Raw genomic sequence first — 16,926 nt, 5'->3', positions numbered from 1 at the left:
TAAACCCAATTATGTCAATAATTACATTCAGTTCAGTTCAGTCGCTCAGTCGTGTCTGACTCTTTGCGACCCCATGAATCACAGCACACCAGGCCTCCCTGTCCATCACCAACACCTGAAGTTCACTCAGAGTCGCGTCCATCATATCGGTGATGCCATCCAGCCATCTCATCCTCTGTTGTCCCCTTCTTCTCCTGCCCCCAACCCCTCCCAGCATCAAAGTCTTTTCCAATGAGTCAACTCTTCGCATGAGGTGGCCAAAGTACTAGAGTTTCAGCTTTAGCATCATTCCTTCCAAAGAAATCCCAGGGTTGATCTCCTTCAGAATGGACTGGTTGGATCTCCTTGCAGTCCAAGGGACTCTCAAAGTCTTCTCCAACACCACAGTTCAAAAGCATCAATTCTTCGGTGCTCAGCCTTCTTCACAGTCCAACTCTGACATCCATAGATGACTACTGCAAAAACCATAGCCTTGACTAGATGGACCTTAGTCGGCAAAGTAATGTCCTTGCTTTTGAATATGCTATCTAGGTTGCTCATAACTTTTCTTCCAAGGAGTAAGCATCTTTTAATTTCATGGCTGCAATCACCATCTGCAGTGATTTTGGAGCCCCCCAAAATAAAGTCTGACACTGTTTCCACTGTTTCTCCATCTATTTCCCATGAAGTGATGTGACCGGATGCCATGATCTTCGTTTTCTGAATGTTGAGCTTTAAGACAACTTTTTCACTCTCCTCTTTTACTTTCATCAAGAGGCTTTTTAGTTCTTCTTCACTTTCTGCCGTAAGGGTGGTGTTATCTGTATATCTGAGGTTATTGATATTTCTCCCGGAAATCTTGATTCCAGCTTGTGCTTCATCCAGCCCAGCATTTCTCATGATGCACTTTGTATATAAGTTAAATAAGCAGGGTGACAATATACAGCCTTGACGTACTCCTTTTCCTATTTGGAACCAGTCTGTTGTTTCATGTCCAGTTCTAACTGTTGCTTCCTGGCCTGCATACAGATTTCCCAAGAGGCAGGTTAGGTGGTCTGGTATTCCCATCCCTTTCAGAATTTTTCACAGTTTATTGTGATCCACACAGTCAAAGGCTTTGGCATAGTCAATAAAGCAGAAATAAATGTTTTTCTGGAACTCTTTTAAATGTGAATAATTTAAGTACTCCAAATAGAAAACAAGATAATCAGACCAGATAAAATAAGACAAAACAATATATTGTCTACAAACTTATATCTGTTTAAATATAAACACAGAAACATACTAAAGAGGTAAACATTACATACCATGCAAACACAAATCAGAGAAAACTGTATGTAATATCTAAATTAATATCATACAAAGTCACAATATAAGAAAAGAATTCAGAGAAAAAGAAACATTTTATGATAATAAAATACAAAAGAGATTATATAGTATTGAAACTAGTGGGTTAAAAATAAAGTGATGCTTAGAGGAAAATTTAGAACCTTGACGCTTCCTTGATGATTACAATAGAATAAAAATAGAAACAGAAGGAAATGATCCAAGACTCCACCTCAAGAATCTACAAAAGCAACCACAATCATAACTGAAAAAGAGGAATGAAAACTGAGCATAGAAATCAATTAAGAAGAAAGCAAATACACCATCAAGAAAATCAATACAGTCCATTAGTAATTCTCTTAGGGAAGGGAAAATCGCTCAGTCGTGTCTGACTCTTTGCGACCCCATTGACTGTAGCCTACCAGGTTTCTCAGTCCATGGGATTTTCCAGGCAAGAGTACTGGAGTGGGTTGCCACTTCCTTCTCCAGGGGCTCTTCCTGACCCAGGGATCGAACCCAGGTCTCCCACATTGGAGGCAGACGCTTTACCCACTGAGCCACAGGGGAAGCCCTAGTGATTCTCTTAAAAAGAACATTAACACGGATAATCTTCTAGGAAACCAATTAAGAAAAAAGAGGGAACACAAATTAACAAAACCAGTAACAAAAGGAGGAATATCATTATAGATCTTCCCAACAGCTATAGATACGAGATATGAACCAGTGCTACTTAGATCTTGCCAACATCTAAAGATATAAGATATGAAACGGTGTTACTCTAATTTGAAAAACTTTTGGTAAAATGGACCAAGTCCTTGAAGACAAATTACTTGTGAAATACAACTCACCAAAATCTGATACAAGAAAAGAGAAAAATATGAGTAATCTTATATTTATTAGATAAACAGAATCCACTAAGAAAACTGCGACATCCAAATGCTAACACTTCCACAGAACTCAGAAATGACTCCCAAAATAAGATAAAGGAAGAGAGGGAGGGAAAGAATGAGGGCAGGAAGGAAGTGTAACACAGAGGCTGTGGTGAATGTACGAGTTGACCTGCATCTTTCCAACCCTCCCCTCCTGCAATGCTTGCATCTTCATCCCCTCACTTCAGTACTGTAGTCCCTGGTGGCTAAGTAGATAATCAAGACTCTGCCTGCAATGCAGGAGACCGAGGTTTGATCCCTGGGTGAGGAAAATCCCCTAGAGAAAGAAATGGCAACCCACTCCAGTATTCATGCCTGGAGAATCCATGGGGTCCATGGGGTCACAAAGAGTAGGACAGGGCTGAAGCAACTTGGAACGCTTGCACCACAGTCCTTCACAATTTGTGTGTTCCCTCCCAGACCTTCCACCTGAACTCCATGAAATCTCCTCGTTATTTCAAACAAGCTTCTCTACATTCTCCTCTGGTCATTGTTTCCACTCTAGATTTCTCCTAAACACGGTACTTCACTTCCAACAATCCACTACTGAGGCTGAAATTTCTCTTCCATACCTGACTCCTCAGGTTGAGCAGAAGAAACTCCAAGAGTTCTGATTAAGATAATGAAAACACATGCTATTCTAATCTTATTTCTGCTACATCACCACCACTTGGGCTTCTCTTCACATCATTAAAACATGTCTGAAAATGCAGAAAAGACAGACCAGGGGGAGGAAACTAGTGACAAAAAGAGAAACACGTGTATACCTGTGGTGGATTCATGTTGATGTATGGCAAAACCAATACAATATTGTAAAGTAATTAACCTCCAATTAAAATAAATAAATTTATATTTTAAAAAAAGAGAGAGAAATAGAAAGAAACTGGAACCGTTCATAAAAATGTGAGAGTCTAAGTTAGAGCAATGGTAGTTAGGGAGTACAAACCACAATCAGGGTTTAAATATTAGTTCAGTTCAGTTCAGTTCAGTCGCTCAGTCATGTCCGACTCTGTGACCCCATGAATCACAGCATGCCAGGCCTCCCTGTCCATTAACAACTCGCGGAGTTCATTCAGACTCGCGTCCATCGAGTCCGTGATGCCATCCAGCCATCTCATCCTCTGTCGTCCCCTTCTCCTCCTGTCCCCAATCCCTCCCAGCATCAGAGTCTTTTCCAATGAGTCAACTCTTCGCATGAGGTGGCCAGAGTACTGGAGTTTCAGCTTTAGCATCATTCCTTCCAAAGAAATCCCAGGGTTAATCTCCTTCAGAATGGACTGGTTGGATCTCCTTGCACTCCAAGGGACTCTCAAGGGTCTTCTCCAACACCACAGTTCAAAACCATGAATTCTTCAGTGCTCAGCCTTCTTCACAGTCCAACCCTCACATCCATACATGACCACAGGAAAAACCATAGCCTTGACTAGACGGACCTTAGTTGGCAAAGTAATATCTCTCCTTTTTAATATGCTATCTAGGTGGCTCATAACTTTTCTTCAAAGGAACAAGCATCTTTCGGCCATAAGTGTGATTTAATCTGCATCTGAGGTTATTGATATTTCTCCCTACAATCTTGATTCCACCTTGTGCTTCATCCAGTCCAACATTTCTCATGATGTACTCTGCATGCTGCTGCTACTGCTGCTAAGTCACTTCAGTCGTGTCCAACTCTGTGTGACCCCATAGACAGCAGCCCACCAGGCTCCCCCATCCCTGGGATACTCCAGGCAAGAACACTGAGGTGGCTTGCCATTTCCTTCTCCAATGCATGAAAGTGAAAAGTGAAAAGTGAAAATGAAGTCACTCAGTTGTGTCCTACCCTCAGTGAACCCGTGGACTGCAGCCTTCCAGGCTCCTCCATCCATGGGATTTTCCAGGCAGGAGTACTGGAGTGGGGTGCCATTGATAGAAGTTAAATAAGCAGGGTGACAATATACAGCCTTGACATACTCCTTCCCCGATTTGGAACCAGTCTTTTGTTCCATGTCCAGTTCTAACTGTTGCTTCTTGACCTACATACAGATTTCTCAGGATGCAGGTCAGATGGTCTGGTATTCCCATCTCTTAAAGAAGTTTCCAGTTTGTTGTGATCCACATAGTTAAAGGCTTTGGCATAGTCAATAAAGTAGAAGTAGATGTTTTTCTGGAACTCTCTTGCATTTTCAGAGATCAAATGGATGTTGGCAATTTGACCTCTGGTTCCTCTATTCTTTCTAAATCCAGCTTGAACATTTGGAATTTCACAGTTCATGGACCACCGCCTTGTCTATCTCAATGAAACTATGAGCCATGCCATGTAGGGCCACCCAAGACAGACGGGTCTTAGTGGAGAGTTCTGACAAGACATGGTCCACTGGAGAAGGAAAGGCAAACCACTTCAGTACACTTGCCTTGAGAACCCCATGAACTCCTAGCTTCACTGCCTCTTATACGTGATGCACTTCAGCTGCTGTGTTGTAAACTTCAAGACATTTTCCTGCTCCCTCAACATCCGTGCAAATGTGGTGTGAGCTCCCCACTTGATTCATCAGGTACACCAGTGTGATGAGATTTTCCCTGCCACGAGTCCCGCTTCTGGCCTCCTCTGACTGTGACCTAGGGACATTCAAATGCACCACTGAATTTCTCTCACACCTTTTCCTGTGTAACTGCACCATGACTTCTGGTATGATCACTTGTCCATGGGTCTTCACATGCCCTTTTGGGGTCACCATTGCTTGGTTGAGCCTGTTCTATTGGCACATCACCCACATACCAACCTGATGGAGTGTGTGACTCTGACTTTTAGGACCAATGAGGATAATAAACCTTGTTGCCTACAACTCTCCTATGACACCCCCCGCCCCCGCCAACAGTTTAGCCACATCCTACTGACCATTATGTCAAAGAAAACAGAACAATTACCATGCTGAGACTGTGTCACAGAGGTCGAATCCAGAAGCTGAATCTGTATGAAACTTTTGACCTCACCTCTGCCTCCTACAACACATCACAAAGACCCTTCACCCAAGCATGTTCTAAAGGCTCTATCCGTAATCTCGAGTCATTCCTGTAATAAGACAGAGGCTTTTCCTGCTAGAGATCCCCACAGAGACCAGACAGGACTTACCTGAGCAGACTACTCCAGCATCCCAGTTGTGGGAATAGCTATCATTACGATAGTCTTTAATATTAGAATGCCTACATTCACTGACAGTTGACTCTGTCCCTTCACACAAAGTATACAAAAGCCAAATGGGGCCAAGTCCTGGCCCAAAATAAGCCTCTTGAGGAATACCAACGGCAGCTCCACACCCCAGCTGTCTGCACACTACAGATGCATCCTTCAAGCTCCAGTCCAGATGAACCACTGTGCCCCATTCTCCCTGGTGCTTCACTTCCACTCTCCCCTCACAGCGGTGGGCTCCATCCTTCAGCCTCAGCTCCAGTACTGCAAAAGAGACACACGACAGGAAAGATTTTAGGAGACTTTGAGTGGTATAATATTTAAAACATTAGCTCTCTGAGGAGCAAAACAGTGCATGGGGTATAGTATTTCCTGACCTCTGTGGTATAAACATTCCCAGCGTGGCCAACTCGAAGCTCTCAATGTGCCATCACTGAACACGGAGCAGGAAGGGAGGCACCAGGTATTTCTCAGGAGCCTGTAGAACCAGCTCCAGGGACACCATCGAGGACAGGCCTTCAGAGACTTTGGATGCTGCCCTCGCTATACATGTGCCCAAGGCTACTAGGGCCCAGCATCTCCATCTCAGTTGCAGCTCATGGCCCGGGAACCAGGAAGGAATCCTCCCTCTCTTTCCATGTCCATAGGAAGCATCTCATCCAGCTCAGGAACAGAGGGCTGGGTAACAGGCCCTAAAATGCCCTGGTTATTCCTGCCATCTGGTGTTCATATCTTTGTGTAATTCCACACTCCAATATACCTGGTAACATGCATCTAACTAATGGAATTTGACGATGGTGATCAGATGGCACTTTAGCGATAAAGTCATAAGATGACTCTGATTTCTGAATATAAAAAGGAGTTCATTAGTAGGAACATCATAGATGGAGATATTACCAGTGTTCAGTTCAGTTCAGTCACTCAGGCGTGTCTGATTCTTTGAGACCCCTTGGACTACAGTACACCTGGCCTCCCTGTCCATCACCAACTCCTGGAGTTTACTCAGACTCATATCCATTCAGTCAGTGATGCCATGCAAGCATCTCATAGTCTGACATCCCCTTCTCCTCCCACCTTCAATCTGTCCCAGCATCAGAAGACTCGATTTCTTGAAAAAAAGAACTAACCAGATATTTTGTGATTCTCTGATAGCTCAGTTGGTAAAGAATCCACCTGCAATGCAGGACACCCCGGTTCAATTCCTGGGGCAGGAATATCTGCTGGAGAAGGAATAGGCTACCCACTCCAGTCTTCTCTTGGTCTTCTCTTGTGGCTCAGCTGGTAAAGAATCAGTCTGCAATGCTGAGGACCTGGGTTTGATCCTTGGGTGGGGAACACCCCCTGGAGAAGGGAAAGACTACCCAATCCAGTAAGGCCTGGAGAATTCCATGGACTGTGTGCAAAGAGTCAAACATGACTGAGTGACTTTCACTTCTTCAATTCTTCAACCAGATATTTTGAAGCTGAATAATAAATGAATGGGCTTCCCAGGTGGCGCTAGTGGTAAAGAACCTGTCTGCAAGTGCAGGAAATGTAAGAGACTCGGGCTCAATCCCTGGGTCCGGAAGATCCCCTGGAGGAGTGCATGGCAACCCACTTCAGTATTCTTGCCGGGAGAATGCTATGGACAGAGGAGCCTGGTGGGCTACAGTCCATAGGGTCACGAAGAGTCAGACATGACTGAGGCAACTTAACATGCACAATACAATGAGTAAACTGAAGAATTCAACAGAGATTCAACAACAGACTTGAGCAAGGGAAAGAAAAAGACAAAAGAATCAATGTGTTAGAAGAAAGATTAGCTGAAAGCATCCAAATGGAGGAGCCAAAAGAGAATGAAAGGAATATAGAAAGCCAGTGGACACCATAAAGAGAAACAATGTAAGGACTGGAGTCACAGCAGAAGAAGTGAAGGAGAAAAGAATTAAGGGCTGAGGACTTCCCTGGTGGTGTAGTGGTTAAGAATCCACCGGCCAATGTAGGGAACATGGGTTCAATCCCTGGTCCACGAAGACTCCACATGCCGCAGAGCAGCTACGCCAGCGTGCCCCAGCTGCTGAAACGTACACACCCAGGCCTGTGCTCTGCACCAAGAGAAGCCCCTGCAGTGAGAAGCCTGTGCACTGCAGCGAGGAGCAGCCCCTGCTCACCACAGCTAGAGAAAGGCCGCAGGCAGCAAGGAGACCTAGCACAGCCAAAAGTAAATAATTAAAACAGAAAGAAAGACAGGCTGCGAATTTCCAAACCTGGGGAAAGATCTGGACATCTAAGTTCAAGAAGCTAATAAGTCACCCCAAAATTTCAAGCCAAAACAACCTTCTCCAAGACCTACAGAGTAAAGTGTTCAAATCCAAACAAAAAGGGAAAATTCTAAAAGTCCAAAGGGAAGAAAAAAGTTCTGTCAACCAAGAGGACTCCAATAAGGAGATCAGCGGATTTGTCCAAAGAAACCCAGCAGACCATGAAGAAGGACTGGTGACATTCTCCACCCTCACTCAGGGGAAAGCAGCTCCAGGGAGGGACAGAAGAGGGCACGGAGAAAGGGCTCCCTACAGAGTCACAGCAGATCCTGGGAGGGGAAAGGACAGTCCCAGGCCCCAAGCACATCAGGAAACATCACGGGGACGAGGGCAGGGACTTGGGAACTTATACACGTGGGGCTGCACGTCAACTGATTTTTACAGAGGGATAATTCGTTCATTGGAAGGACTGATGTGGAAGCTGAAACTCCAATACTTTGGCCACCTGAAGTGAAGAGCTGACATGTCTGAAAAGACCCTGAAGCTGGGAAAGAGAGAAGATGGGAGGAGAAGGGGACGACAGAGGATGAGATGGTTGGATGGCATCACCGACTCAATGGACATGAGTTTGGGTAGACTCCGGGAGTTGGTGATGGACAGGGAGGCCTGGCGTGCTGCGGTCCATGGGATCACAGAGTCAGACACCAGTGAGCGACTGAACTGAACTGAACTGAACTGAACAGACAAGAGGGCCCCTCTCCTGGATGCGGGCTTCTCTGCTCCCTAATGGACACCTGGTGGGAACAGGTGAGGCCAGCAGGCAGAGCCTCTCACAGAGCCCAGTGCTGGGCAGACATGGCAACAAGCAGAGGGGAGCCCGAGAGATGGGGGAGAGGAGCCAGAGAGAGACAGGCAGATGCACGATTATCTCTGATCCAGTTACACGCAGCAGCCGTGACACCCAGCCCTGTGGACACCCTGTGTGCTTCACAGACCAACGGACTCAGTCCCTGCTCAGCAGCTCTGTTCCTCTCACACAGACAGGCTCCACCTCCCCTCACACACACACACACACACACACACACACACACACACACAGGCTCACACACTCCCCCACACACACACACAGCCTCACACAGCCTCACACACCCTCACACACTCCTCACACACTCCTCACTCAGCCTCACTCACCCACACATACTCCTCACACACCTTAATACATCACTCGCACACTCCTCACACACTCCACAAACACATACACTCTTACACCCACATACACCCTCACACATACACACCCTCACACACTCACACACACACACTCCATACCCTCACACACACACACCCTCACACACTCCTCACCTGCGCACATACACACACATACACACACAAAATCACAGAGCCTACAGGAGCGAAGACACAGGAAACACTGGGACCCAGGGCAGTGCTCACACTCCAGGCTCGTGGAGCGTGTGAAAACAGCCCAGAGTCCCAGCTGAGCACAGTCACTGGACACACTGGGGGCCACTGGGACCCCTAGAAGCTCCCTGAGAACAAGGGAGACAGTGGAGGGACTCAGGCTGACCCAGCTTGGTCCAGACAAAACCTCACTGCTCTGTAAAATCTGCCGCTATGACCAATAGACCCCCCATAGGAGAGGGACCAGTATTCACAACAGCATGGTTCTTTTTTGGTCAGAAACACTAAGGCTCAGCTCCAGAACTCCAGACACCTGCCTGCCGTGGACCCAGGACAGAGGGGCAGCTCTTACCTTGACCACCCACCACGGTGCCGAGGAGGAGGACACAGAGTCCCCGCAGGGAGAGGTGTCTGCCCAGAGCCATCCTGACCCCACGTCCTCAAGGTAACAGTCCCAGCTGCAGGATCAGCCTGTGAGGAGGCGTCAGGGTGCCGAGCGGGGTCTATATAGACCACCCCTTACACCCTCCCTCCTGAGAGCCAATAGCGACACCTCTCACCATTTCAGGCACTATCGGAGGCTGCATCTGCCACTTTCTGAAGCTCAGACACCAATGAGCTTCTGAATCTTCCACATCTCCTTATATGAGCAACACGGTCCTTTGACCTCCTGCTTCCATAGTCCTAAGAGCTGGGTCCCACTGCTGGGACTAGGGTAGAAATGGTACATCAGAAATTATGAGTGCCTTTCTCTCCCCTGATCACCCTGGTCAATATCTGAAGACTGTGAGATCTCACAGGGTCTTGGTGTGGAGTCTGTTGACCTGTGCAGAATAACTTCTGTAGAATCAAGTGTTGATCTTCCCCCATACTGAGCTCAGGGTGGAAGCAGAGAACTACAAGAAGTTTTTTTTTTTTTAGTTTTTAGTTTTTTAGCTTTTAATTTGATGTATAACATACATACAATAAAGTGCCCAGATCATAAATTATCAGTTCAGTGAATTATTATAAATTGAAAATCAATATGTGCATAGGTAGGTGTATATATGCATATAAATGTTTTTAAGAAGCACATCTTGAAATATGAGTGTATTTATCAGGTCAGCAGAAAATGAGGACCAAGAGTACAGGAATTCACAGGTGACTGTGAAGGCATGAAGTGAGACCCATCAAGCTGGGGGGATGAGATTGCAGGGTTTTCCTCCTTCTCAGAGTGATCTGGAGACTGGGTCCTGGAGCAAGTGCCTGCCTGCTGAGTCGTATCTGACTCTTTGCAACCCATGGACTGTAGCTCGCCAGCCTCCTCTGTCCAGTGGATTTCCCAGGCAAGAATACTGGAGGGGGTTGCCATTTCCTTCTAAAGGGATCTTTCTGACTCAAGGATCAGATCTGCTTCTCCTGCATTGGCAGGCGGGTTCCCTATAGGGACATTCAGACGGGTTAAATCCCTTTCCCTTTATTGCATTTCATTTATGTGAAGTATCTCTTTCAGCTAGTCACTAAATGATGCTGACAGAGAGAAAGAGATTGCTCTTAAAGGAAACAAAGAGAAAGTAGGAGTCGTCATTCAACTCTAGTCCACCAAAATAGGAGCAGGGATCTCTAGAAGAAAACATGGGGCTTCACTGATGGCTCAGCAGGAAAGAATCCGCCCACATAGCAAGAGACGTGGATTCAATCCCTGGGTCGGGAAGATCCCCTGGAGAAGGAAATGGCAACCCACTCCAGTACTCTTGCCTGGAGAATTCCGTGGACAGAATGGCCTGGCCAGCTACAGTCCACCATGTGGAAATGAGTTGGGCACGACTAAGTGACAAAACAATGAAAACAAGAAAATTCTACTTTAGAAAGACTAAAGTTTTCTAAACCTCACATGTACCCACTTTATATGCTGAGAGTATGGTTTGATAAGAATCAGGATACATTTGTATTATAAAACCATAACTAAAGAAGACGCAAAATATAATTTAAGGGAACAGCTTCAGAGAGATAGGGAAATAGAAAGTCGGCTACACGATAGCTGCAGGCGCGGGGCAAAGAAGGGGTGAGTGAAGCAGAGAAGAGAAAGGGGTTCATGCTGCCTGAAACCACCAATGAACCCACCTCCTCTGTTCTGCATTTAAGAGGAAAGGTGGCGGCAAGAATGGAAGCCCAGGTGGGTTGAGGGGACAGATCCAAGCAGAAGGGATGATGTGCAGTGTAGCCATTGCTGCCTTGTTCTGTTTCCACTCATCAGAGACGCTCCCAGATGCTCCCCCAGAAGGTACCCCAGGGATGAATAGAGAGACTGAGAAGGGCCATAAGGGATGCAAGATAGAGCTCCCCCATCGAAATTCAAGGTCATTAATGTGCTGTCCCCTTTCCTCATGCCCCCTCAGTCTCAAGATTCTCATGATGCAGCCCTGTGGTCCACACAAGCCCACCCTGAGGCCCCCTCACCCTGACTCCGTCTTATCAGCACAGACGTGGAAGGAAGCATCTGTGACACACAGGACCCAGAGTCCCCACCGGAGCTCAGAGACAGCTTCAAGAGCCACCCACGGCCCCCGTTAAGGTTTCAGTAGGGCCAGCACTGAGGGCAGCTGCAGGTTAGTCCACAGCCCTGCCACATCCCCCACCAGAGGGACCCCTCATCCCAGTCAGGAGACACAACTTCTCTGTCCCGCCATGCCTGTCCTTCCTACTTGAGACTTGGGAGAAAAGACAGTTGGACACATGCTTTTCTTCCTCTAAATAGGCTAATATTTACCCATTATTGATGCAAGAATCACTTCCTTGTCATCTGGTTCTCTCACTCTCAAGCCCCATGACTGTACCTGACCCCATCTCCTTCTATATCTGGACCTTTAATAGATTAGTCATAAAAACTGATTATAAATATCAAAATCAAAATTTAAACTCAGTTGCTGAAGTAAGACCAGGATCTGCTCAGTCACTTGGAATTGATACTCTACTCCCTCTGGGCCCAGAGTCATCATGCCTTAGCCAGGTATGGACTCCACACCATCACCAGAAACCATTAGCCAGACACCTAGAACATGGGACATGCTTCCTGGGGTCCAGTATCCCTCCCACAGGATGACACAGGGATGTGTTTAGTGAACCAGGTACACATGGTCTCAACTTGGGATGGAGATCTCACAGGGAAGATGCTTTAGCAGCTCCAGACATTTTATAGAAAGAGGTGGGCTATAAGGAGTGGCAAACTCAGGGCTGGCAGCCTGTCCCCACAGCACTCTCTGCCCCAGAGCTGGGGGTGCAGGGTCAGCATGGACCAACTCCCCCTTGGATGAAGCTACATCTTTCTGACACATTAAGAAATCTCAGTATCCAATCTCATCAAAGATTTGAAGGGAGAAAGTTTAGGGAGGACCCTAACCCAGCTGTGTCCACAATGAACGTGAGAGAGTGCAGTACAGGGGTCAGGAAAACAGGCTCGAGAGACAGACTGCCTGGTCTTGACTCACAGTTTAGCCACATGCGAAGTGTGGGCCTTGAACAGGGTTCTTACACTCTCTGATTAGTAAAAGGAGGGTTATGATCCTACCGAGATGACTGATTTTGGTGATGATTAGGTGAGTTGGCATTAGCATGTGATCTGACAACACTGGTTAACAGTAGTACATGTGCTGATGCTGATGTGCTCATTCGTGGCCAACACCTTGTGAACCCATGCCAGGTTCCTCTGTCCATGGAACTTTCCAGGCAATAGCAGTAGCACATAGTAGTAGTATTATGTACTACTGTTAACCCGCTTTCCTGACGGCTCAGATGATAAAGAATCTGCGTGCAATGCAGGAGATCTGAGTTCGATCCCTGGGTCAGGGAGATTCTCTGGAGAAGGAAATGACAACCCACTTCGGTATTCTTTCCTGGGAAATCCCATGGACAGTGGAGCCTGGAGGGGCCACAGTCCATGGAGTCGCAATGAGTTGGTCACAGCTGAGCGACTAACACACACACACACACACACACACACACACACACACACACACACACGTAGTAGTAGTAGTAGTAGAGAAGCAGTGTTAGGGCATCTCCCACCATCCCATCCCAGGAATCCCAGGACTCTAGAACAAGAATGCAGTTCTGTTACCTGGAGCCTTGACCGAGGCTGTCAGAACTCTCCCAGGAACCACATGCTGTGATGGTCATTGATGCCATTCAGAGTTGTGAGTCTTCCACACATCACTCCTTCTCTCTGTGCCGCATGTGACTGCTCAAGAACCTCGACCTTACCATTGGTGAGCTTTTGTGAATTAAGCTGTTTACTTAATCATTTTACTTTATAAACTCGAATGTACTTGGTAAAACATTTTGTGTCTAATTCACCTCCACATCCCCAATGCTTGGCTAACTAAAAATCGTAATGATGTCTCTCATATACCTGAATGAATGAATGGCAGCCTGGTATTTTACACAAATCATTTCAATCAAAAAGAAATATTTTGAGAAATAGTTTAACTTGTTGTGAGGATGTAACAGCACAGTGCAAGCTGCATCATTCATTTGAATGATATTTCAATACTGTTAAATGGTATGAGCTATATACGGTTCACTTCAACACATTTCTGCAATGAATGCAGTAAATTGCAATAACTAGAAACAACCTAGCCCCAGCACAAGAGCAGTGCTGAGAGAGGCAGCTCTAAACATGGATAAACACTGCAAATTTCTCTCTGTATCTGAAGATAAAGAAGACAAACCACAGCACACTGACAGGTGAGGACCATGAAGCCTCCTGTTCTGTCTTAATCAGATATGGCCAAGGGGTCAGGATGTTTATGTATTTATCATCTGGCACATTTTCAATTGAAACCACACACAAATGTAACAGGAAGAAAGTTTGTTGTAAAGAAATTTAAACATCTTCCATGTTGAATTAGAAGTACAGAAGTAAAGAGCAGAAAGAATCCTGTTCTTTTACTTAGGCTAACTATTTGTCCTCATGGATTCTAAAGCAATACAACATGTAGCATTATTATACCCAAATCACCATGAGAAAATGGTGGTCAGAGGTTCAGTAATCTCTTTGCTAGGAAAGTTAATAATAAACCTGCTTGCTTGAGGAAAATTTCCTCAGGACCAATCAGACAGACTGAAATACAAAATATTTTTAAATTAAAAAATAGGTATACAACTCTAAAGGAAAATTATTAACTGAGTGTTACACCAAAGCGTTGAAGACCCCCTTCACCATCTGCATTCCTTGAATGGATGGGACCAAGGTTAGTAAAGACTCCTTTACCAAAGACCACTTCATCACAAGAGCATGAAGGAAAGAGCAAGGTCATGAGCTGGCTGAGGTCCAGCCCATCATCTCTGTTCAGCCCTTTACAGTCTATAACCAGAAACATCGAACAAAGAGTGTGGTACTGAATCGGCCTCATTCATTCCTCCATAGTGCAACATCAGATACCCAGAGACAAGAGCAGATCAAAGATAATAAATCAAAGACAAACAGATTCTAAGTGGAGAGCATGCCGACAAAGGGTCCTTCCCTGCTGCAGTTGGAAAGGAAGAAGCCCTCCCACCCCAGACACCATCTGTGGGAGGAGAGACAAGAAGATGCCTCCTGAAATAGAGGAAAACCAGCCTCAGCAGCGAGCTTGAACTAGAAATGACAAGACAGTTATTACCATGAACCCGAGCTAAGCTGAGGGATAAATTTTAAATGGGAGAGTCTGTGTTAACTTTATGGAACTTTCAATACACAAATATCCCTTGCTAGTGCACAAGATGAAATCAGTGATAAAAATAGAGATTATTACATTTATATAAATTTTGATTCTAGAGGACACATTTTTAAGCCCATTACAGAAAGAAAATTCATAAATCTTCTCTTCTTTTTAAAAGCACAGAATTGTCACATCTGTGAACTCTTTCTAATACCTCCAGCTCAAAATTACTGCTGTGTTTATTTAATGTGTAAAACCTTGCTCACTGTCTCTAAAGTGGGGGCTTCTTGACAGGAAGTATTATGTCTTACTCTTCAAAATCTCTTTAAAGTCAAGTAAAGACAAATAGAGAGAGCTTAACAAGTAGTGGATACATAAAGAAATGAATGCATAAACAAATGCTGAAAATCACCCTGCAGTTAGTGATGCTGATTGGGGAGGGTGGTGGGGGCAGGGGAGACACGAATCTGACTACTCCCACTCAGCACAGACAGAAGTGGAGTAAGGAGCCAGAGACACACCAGACGAAGGAACCTGATACAGATGGCCTTCTTCAAACCCCATTCTGGGGATGGTCTAATGACATTTACTTTCTGCACAAAATTGTACCTCAGAAACTTCACCAAGGCAAGAAAAAAAAAAAACTGACAGCATTGCTACTAAAGATGTGGCATCAATAGTAATATCATCAAATAGCTGTTTTTCTATCTCCCAGTGACTCATTCTGGCCAATGAAACGTGGGTGTTGCCACCTGTGTCCCTTCTGAGCAGAGGCATGGAAACCCCGTGCGACTCTCTAGTTTCTCCCTTTCCTGCCCCAGAAGCTGCGTGTTCCACGTGGTACACGTGTGAGCCTGTGGAGCCTCACTGCCCACAGCACGTCTGCAGGTTGCTCATGAATGTGTGTGTGCACGTGTGTGTTCCTTCTGAGACTTGGGAGTCAGTTGTTCCAGCCTCAGATCAGAGCCTATTCTGAAGACCTGAAAGGAAGACAGAATCTGTCCCATGAAGCAGGTACTTTCCTGGATCTCCTCTTCCTCTGTGTCTTCACCCCAAGCTGCTCCCTCAGGTCCCACCTTGATTCCTCTTGGGGGCTTGGTTGATTCCTAGCCACCATGACTGACTGACCAACAACTAGATCTAAACTTCTGTTTTAGAGCGTCCACAGCTGGCGCAGCCCCTCTTCCCATCACATCAGTCTGTGCCGACAGTTGTGCTTCCATTTCCCCATTTTTGTCTCTGAGCATCTTGACCTTCATCCTGAAACAGCTCTCCTTTGCTCTGAGTTAGTCAGCTCATCATCTTTGATCTTATTTTTACATTCCACCAATCCTGTACTAGTGAAAAAGCAGCATGTACTTTCCAAACCTCTTCTGTTTCTTCTTGATTTCCGGGACAAATCTGATTCCTGGATTCAGTTCTCCATGTAGTTAATTAAATTCTTCACCTTTGGGTAAGAAATAATTTTGCTGAATGTTTTTTTCCTCACCTGAAGAAAATAGCACGTTCAAAACCTATCTCCTTGTGACTATGTAACCGAAAGATATATGTGAGGGGTCTGACTGCCAACTGCTCAAAAGCCAGTATACAGGCCAGGTTGGTGGAAAGGAAAGTTTGTCTTATTTCAGATGCCAGCAACTGGCAGGGAGGGTGGTGGACATCTGTATAAGGGCCGACTCCACCCACCCCATGACAAGAGGGTGAGAGCTTCTATAAACAGAGCTGGGGTGGGGGGAGGTTATATGCAGAAACAGCACAGTCATCTCTAACAGGCACCTTCTAATTGGTCATCAGTGGTCTGATTAGCATCATCTTGGTTGTTTTCAGTTCAGTTCAGTTGCTCAGTCAAGTCCGACCCTTTGCGACCCCATGGGCTGCAGCACACCAGGCTTTCCTGTCCATCACCAACTCCCGGAGCTTGCTCATACTCATGCCCATTGAGTCGATGATACCATCCAAAACACCCATGGGTTGTTTTAGGTACAGTTAATCTTTTGTTCCCATTTCTTTGTGGTCAGTTCTCAGGACTGTGGGTGCTCAAGTCCTGGGTACCGTGTGGTCATCATGCAGTCACTGCTCCACCTGGTGTTCTGTATCTATAAGAAGCTCCCAGGACATGGCTCAGAATATCATCCATAACCCTTGAGAAAGAACCAAAGGTGCTTACTGTGCTTAATGACCACATTATTATT

General features: G+C 45.7%; 1 protein-coding gene across 1 annotated transcript in view; it reads right to left on the bottom strand.

Moving 5' to 3' along the window:
• LOC128048491 (antigen WC1.1-like) overlaps positions 1–9,481 on the bottom strand; it is a 51,853-nt gene extending 42,372 nt beyond the window's left edge. The window contains exons 1-2 of the mRNA XM_052640890.1: positions 9,409–9,481; positions 5,344–5,664 (exon numbers count right to left, since the gene is read on the bottom strand). Of these exons, the coding sequence (XP_052496850.1) occupies positions 5,344–5,664; positions 9,409–9,481 (394 nt within the window). The remainder of the gene's footprint in view (positions 1–5,343; positions 5,665–9,408) is intronic.
• Positions 9,482–16,926: the final 7,445 nt, after the last annotated feature.

Source organism: Budorcas taxicolor, chromosome 5 (genome assembly GCF_023091745.1).
Source record: "Budorcas taxicolor isolate Tak-1 chromosome 5, Takin1.1, whole genome shotgun sequence".
NCBI lineage: Eukaryota > Metazoa > Chordata > Mammalia > Artiodactyla > Bovidae > Budorcas > Budorcas taxicolor.
Note: the sequence above shows the minus strand (reverse complement) of the source record. Positions and strands in the feature narration are given on the sequence as shown.